The 6189-nt window shown below is 39.2% G+C and overlaps 1 protein-coding gene across 2 annotated transcripts; it reads right to left on the minus strand.

Moving 5' to 3' along the window:
* Positions 1 to 402: 402 nt before the first annotated feature.
* LOC103965780 lies at positions 403 to 4571 on the minus strand. Of its 2 annotated transcripts, none has more exons than XM_048573386.1 (4): positions 4117 to 4571; positions 3288 to 3376; positions 901 to 2878; positions 403 to 542 (listed from the first exon to the last, which is right to left on the minus strand). In XM_048573386.1, the coding sequence occupies exons 1-3, from the start codon at positions 4220 to 4222 to the stop codon at positions 992 to 994; spliced, it is 2082 nt and encodes a 693-aa protein (XP_048429343.1). In that variant the 5' UTR covers positions 4223 to 4571; the 3' UTR covers positions 403 to 542; positions 901 to 991. The 2 variants fall into 2 exon arrangements, with proteins under 2 accessions (XP_048429343.1, XP_048429347.1); XM_048573390.1 differs by lacking the exon at positions 4117 to 4571 and adding an exon at positions 3529 to 3770.
* Between the last annotated feature and the right edge of the window lie 1618 nt (positions 4572 to 6189).

Raw genomic sequence — 6189 nt, forward strand, 5'->3', positions numbered from 1 at the left:
AACACGGATTCAGTTCAAACAAAAATTAACTCCCATCAATGACTAAAGCATATCCTTACCCAATACCTACACTTGAAAATTGCGTGCTTCCTTATGAGTATTTATTATAAAAAATAAAAATCAACTGACTTCTCGCACACGATATATTAATATAAACATAGCAACATTTTACTTGGGTAGCAAGTATCATCTTACTATCAAGGCTTCATCACAATAATCTACATACGAATTAGCACAACATATTCTATGGATACTGGAAGAAGGCAATAGCTTTTTGTAGCACCTACATATTCATAGGGAAACTGACACTAGAAACAAAAGAAATAATAATCAAAATATATGGCCTTGCAATTACCTTGCAGGTCAGCACTGACACTCTCAAAGCATTCAGAACTAGATGACACATCATCACTAAAAGGAACTTCCAGAACTGAAACCGGACTGGGCTGCTCAGCTTCCTTGGAGCTTGCAGGAGATTCGATTCCAGGCACGGAATGGTTAGAGGGGACTGCCTGTTCATCAGGGGGCCTGATTGATGGTTCCTGGAAATTTAATGGAATATTTGAGAGAAATTTTTAATGTTTAATACAAAGCCCTGCTTTCAACTGAGCAGGGAAGGAATTTCAAACACAGAGATGCGACATAGATGCGACATACGTATAAAGTATGATGCATCCACTTGTTCGTATAAATGGTGATAAAATAGAGAACATCCGACAATGAGTAATATGCAACATGCACATGTTTTCAGGAGCATCAAAGATGAAATTATATAAGATTTTTTAAGAGTCAGTTCCTGAAATATCTACAGAAATAGGCCTCCAATAATTCTATATCATTGCAGCACTGATAATATCATACTGCACAAGTAAAAGCCCAGCAGAAAAATTAAACACGCACCTGGGGAATTAGGTTATCTTGGTGACTACCAGAAGAATCACCTTCTGCTGACATATGAGATGATAATTCTGGAAGTAACACATCAGGAGTTTCACAAGGCATGGATGCATCCACATCCACCAAATTTGCATGAAACTGGACTTGTATCCAAAGCATTACGAGGTGGTGACTTAAAGACTGCAACATTCTGCTGGGTTTGATTGTTCCCTTCAAAGTCAGTTCTATCTTTATTCTCAGTAGTATGAGTTTCAGGTGAAATGTCAATAGCTTCCCTACTTAAGGAGTGAGACAAATAAGAAATTTTGTTGCTGGATCTAGACAGTTTATGGCCACCTTCTCTAAGATCAAGATGACCAGTTACTGTGCGGTGTCTTTCGTGCAGGACTGTCTCCTTTGGCATCAGATACTTGTCATCATGTACAGTTTCACACCACATACTTGTTTTAAAACTTGCAAACGCAGTAGATGAAGAAGGAAGAGATTTTGATCTTGATAAACTATTGATGCATCCATCCTTCCAACCATCCTTACTGCTGATACCCAGAGGTCCACCCCACCGTGCAGGTGCATCTTCAGTAGAAAACGTATCTCTGAATCCTGCCTCGCCAATCATGGCATTCAAATTAGCAGCTTGCGTTTCCTCGTCTGGGACAGCAAGCATTTCACCAAGTGTGCTGCCCCTGCTAACAGGTCCCACTTCTTGGGACTTGTGAGTCATCTTCCACCTCTCCGAGAGCCTCTTCTTGGCCTCTCTACTCACGGATGATTCAGTAGAGCATGATGATGAAGGCCTGGAGTGGTTGCTTATGTGAAATGAATGCCTGGAAGACACCGACATCACCTCTGACTCGTTTGCAGATTCATTCTCAGACATGCTACAACAACTCTCATCACCAGCATATCCTTTCAAACCAGAGGAGGAAAGACGCACAGAATTACTGCGAAATTTATTCCTCATTTTCCTTGTGATTTCCTTGGCAACTTCTCTAGATTCTCTGGACTTGTGCCTCAGATGCCCATCATTATCTTGGACATTTTTCCTTCCCCGTGATTCTGCCTCCCTATCTCTAATGCTCGGAAATTCAGTGTGTTTGCTTCCATCTAACATAGAAGAATGAGGAGAACATGGTGATGTTTTGGTAGCATTCAGCACCTTCCCAAGGTTTGGTTTCAGAACAACTATCCTTGTAGGATGAATGGCAGATTCAATTTTCACTTCCGGTCGGCTTACAGATGATTTAGGAGGATTATGACCAGCATGTCTACTGTCAGAATGGCTAGGAAAAGAATCGTGATGCTTCTGCGGAGATTCAGAGCAATGCTTCCGCTCTCTCGCTGATGTGAAACCAAGGTCAATGTTTTCATACTTCTGAGCCTCTGGTGACTTCATAGATGCTATGCGACCACAATGGGATTGAGGAACACCGTGCAGATCATGCAGATGTTTAGCAAACAATGAGTCTGGTTGCTGAAGGAATTTCAATAGAAGATCCTTGTTAGATTCCAGCACCTCAAGCACATCATGGAATTCCTTTGAATCCTGTAGCCTCTCATCAGTTGAAAGGCGTTTTGCATCCATGAACTTCTGTCGAACAAAAGCCATTTCAGCATCACTGAGCTTTGTGTTAGCAGTTCCTCGTGATGAGTAACCCTTTGAAGTTTCATAAACTTCAAACACATCCTTGAATTCTTGCTGCACCCTTGAGTTCTTCCTGGACAAGCGGCGTTCATAAGACATACTTTTTCTGTGCTCTGTCTCTTCCGATCTTGACTTCTGAAAATAATTCTCCGAAATGCCTTTTGGCTGTCTATGAGCAGGCTGCTGAGGTGGCAGCCCATCAAGACCCATCAATTTGGCAATTACGCTTGGTGATCTCCTTCTGGGTTCAATTTCTCTCACCATCTCCTCAGCTAATAACTTCTTTATTGGAGTTCCAACAGCTTGCTGTGAGGATCTCCAGCCCAATTCAAAGGGGAACTGCAACGACAAAATTGACACACTTCATCATGCATGTCACGTTGTAATTATTTTCTGACATGTAATTATTTTCAATACCAATATATATCCAAAGGAGGGGAAAATCTAGAAAAATACAAAGAAAGCGGAATCTACTCTGTTCCAGATATAAAATGAACTGACAAAACAAACAATAAAAATAAAATTAGAAAATTAGAAAAAGCACCCGGAGAACTCAAGTTTTATAGAAAAACACTTCACTAGCTCAATTGGAGAAAACAGAGGAAGCCCCCATCCAAATGAAATCTTTCCCCCATCATCAAGTCAATTGGGTTTATTTTTGTAAACTATTGGTTTCAAAATGTTCTTTCTCTAAAGTGTAATGTTATGAAGGGCTTACACACAACTAGTGAGTAGAAAATGAGATTACCGAGTCGTCACCGGTAGAGCCACTACTGCAAGAACTCAAATCAGAGGCAAATTTCGGAATGTGTTTCTGTTTCTGAACCTGCCTGTTTCCTGAAAACAAAACCCCCAAACAACATCAGGATCAACATTTCAAAGCATGGACAAATTGAGAAGTAAACACTCCATAAAATTTTGCAAGTAATTAGAAATCACCAAATGAATTAGAATCCAACACAGCAAAGTAGATGAAATTTCAACCGTACCCTTTCAATCAACAGAAAAGGGCAACATGGCAATCAATGTCTGGAAAATAGCATGCAGAAAACAGAGGAAGCTTCAATTGTTCCCTTTGACTCATCAAAAAGAAGCAATTGAATTATGTCTCATCATTCCAGTGGAAACAAAGCAAATCATGGCAAAACCACTACAGAAAAAGTCACAAACTTTACCAAATTTACAGATACAACCCCAAAATTAACCTGCATTGCATAAGCATTAGAGTAAACTAAACAAAAACAAAAAAATTAATCAATTAAAATTAGAGTTGCCAATTGGAAATAAATTTTCATCTTTAGTAGATAATTTGATAGAAAAAACTTTGAGAACAATAAAAAACCAGTTACTAAGTTCAGAATTTTGTAATTTTCTTCAAGTGAGCTGAATAATATAGGTTAATCGTTCTGTTTTCGGAACACCGGAGAAAAATAACTACTTTCAGCCAAAATCTGAAATTTTCTCTTCCACTTTTCTTTCATTTTCTCGGCAACCAAACAGGGTCAGAAATTCAGACAAACCACAAAAACTAAAACCCCGAAAAATAAAAAAGTTCCGAAATTCAGAAAATACCAGACCTCTGTAAGCTCGCTCAGCGGAGGAGGCGAGTCGTCCTCCTTCGAAGCTCCTATCAGCAATGCTGGTCACCTTAGACCTCCGAGGCCGCAAGTTCTCCATTTTCATACATTAAAACCCCAAAAATTGAAAATTTAACAAAGCAAAAAAAGGGAAGAAACGGAGATCGGAAACTCCGCAGCGACGCACGCGACGCGAATGTTCCGAGAAAATTACAGAGAGAAAAAAGGGAAAAAAAAACCCCAAATTTCAGCTCCCCATTTTCTGAAGAGAGAATCAGAAAAGAAATAAAAAAGATCTTGAACCGAAAGAGAAAGTGAGAGAAAGCAGCAGAAAACGGAGAGAGAGAGAGTAATAAAGAGGCGTCCGTTACTGAGAACTGCTAGAGAGAGAGAGAGAGAGAGTGGGGTGACTGGGAGTGTGGTGGTGGGTGTGAAGAGAGAGAAAGTGAGGAGACAGAAAGAGAGGGGAGAGAGAGAGAGAGAGAGAGAGAGAGAGAGAGGCAGGGAGAGAGTTCGTTTTTGGGGTTTTGTTTTGTTTTGGGATTTTTGAACTTTCAAATAGCGATATACCGACGGGGGGCTGAGGGTCTGCGCGGGCAAGTTGAGCGTGTGTGACTGTGGATGGACTACAGTAAGGATGGTGTGAGGTGAAACAGACTATGACTCTGCCCATTTTCCAGGCGTCGTTCCTGGGATGTGGCCACGTTACCGTCCTGTTTGGTTCTAATTGCGGGACTTGGATCCTCTCCGAATCCATTGATCCTAATCCAACAAGTCCTATCATTTGGATCATTAAAATTTGATCAAACGGCTAAAGTTATTATAAATTTTAAAGTGGGCCTCTGTTTGTAGCTGTTGGATCAAATTTCAATAGTCCGAATGATGAGACTTGGTGGATTAGGATCAATGGATCCAGAGAGGATCCATGTGGGGGCCTCTTGGCTTCACTCTTTGTTTGCTTGCGTTTTTTTCACAATTTCATGGTGCATCTTACCTTTGATTGAGAAAATTGGGTGTGGTTAGGGTTAAAGAGAGAGCATCTTTGGGTTGTTTGGATTTGCATATTTACAATTGGCTTAGGGTTATTAATATAACCATTTGTATGAATCTGCAATATAGACGTTTGAGCTATTCGGATCATATTTGTCGTTTTCATAACAACTTATTTATAAGTAGCTCTAAACTTGCTCAAATCTTGAATTGTCAGTGCCCGAAATAGCCAAAATGCTACCTTTCTGACATTGATTCACCGTCCTCAGAAGTGGCCAAAATTGAGTCTACTCAACTAAGAGATCTATGTACTTACCTAAGTGACCAATTTGTCAACGTCGCGACCAAAAATAATTTCCAACAACTTTGCACCTCTCAACTTGCCTAAATGATCAAACTATTAGCATTGAAATTTACTAAAATTTGGTCTATTTTGCAACAACACATCTTTGTATTTGTCCAAATGATAAATTTGTCAACATCAACAATGGCAACCACTTGATCTACTTCTCCAACAACAGCACATCTCTCTACTTTCCTAAAAGATCAATTTGTTGGATTCGAGGATGGCTAAAATTTGATTTACTTCTCTAAAAACAACGTATTATTGTACTTGCCTAAATGATACAATTTTGTCGGCGTCGAAAATGGCAAAAACCAAATCTACTTCTCTAACAACAATGTTTCTCTCTACTTACCTAAAATGATTAATTTGTCTGTGTCGAAAAAGGCTAAAATTTCATTCACTTCTCTGACAACAACATACCTTTGTACTTGCCTAAATGATCAATTTTGTCGGCGTCAAAAATGCCAAAAACCTAATCTACTTCTCTAACAACAATATGTCTCTCGACTTACCTAAATATATCAATTTTTCAGTGTCAAAAATGTCTAAAATTTGATTCACTTCTCTTACTTTTTACTTAAAAGATCAATTTGTCAGCCTAAAAAGGACTAAAATTTGGTATACTTTCACCACAACAACATATCTTTTATCCCTCCTGTATTAGCGATCAAGATTTATGTGATATTGAATAATGTCAAATCACATATAGATATCTATGATCCTTGTAATGCATCTCA

Source organism: the organism of the source record quoted next, unplaced genomic scaffold (assembly GCF_019419815.1).
Source record: "Pyrus x bretschneideri cultivar Hongxiangsu unplaced genomic scaffold, Pyrus_bretschneideri_v1 Contig11, whole genome shotgun sequence".
In the NCBI taxonomy this organism is placed as follows: Eukaryota; Viridiplantae; Streptophyta; class Magnoliopsida; order Rosales; family Rosaceae; genus Pyrus; species Pyrus x bretschneideri.

Bases quoted from the DNA above. Each gene is read 5' to 3' on its own strand.
- LOC103965780 (XM_048573386.1), bottom strand. From the start codon at position 4,222: ATGAAAATGGAGAACTTGCGGCCTCGGAGGTCTAAGGTGACCAGCATT. The intron at 3,377-4,116 runs GTCTGGTATTTT...TTTTGTTTTCAG, and splicing joins CGCTGAGCGAGCTTACAGAG to GAAACAGGCAGGTTCAGAAA. The intron at 2,879-3,287 runs GTAATCTCATTT...TTGTCGTTGCAG, and splicing joins GCTCTACCGGTGACGACTCG to TTCCCCTTTGAATTGGGCTG.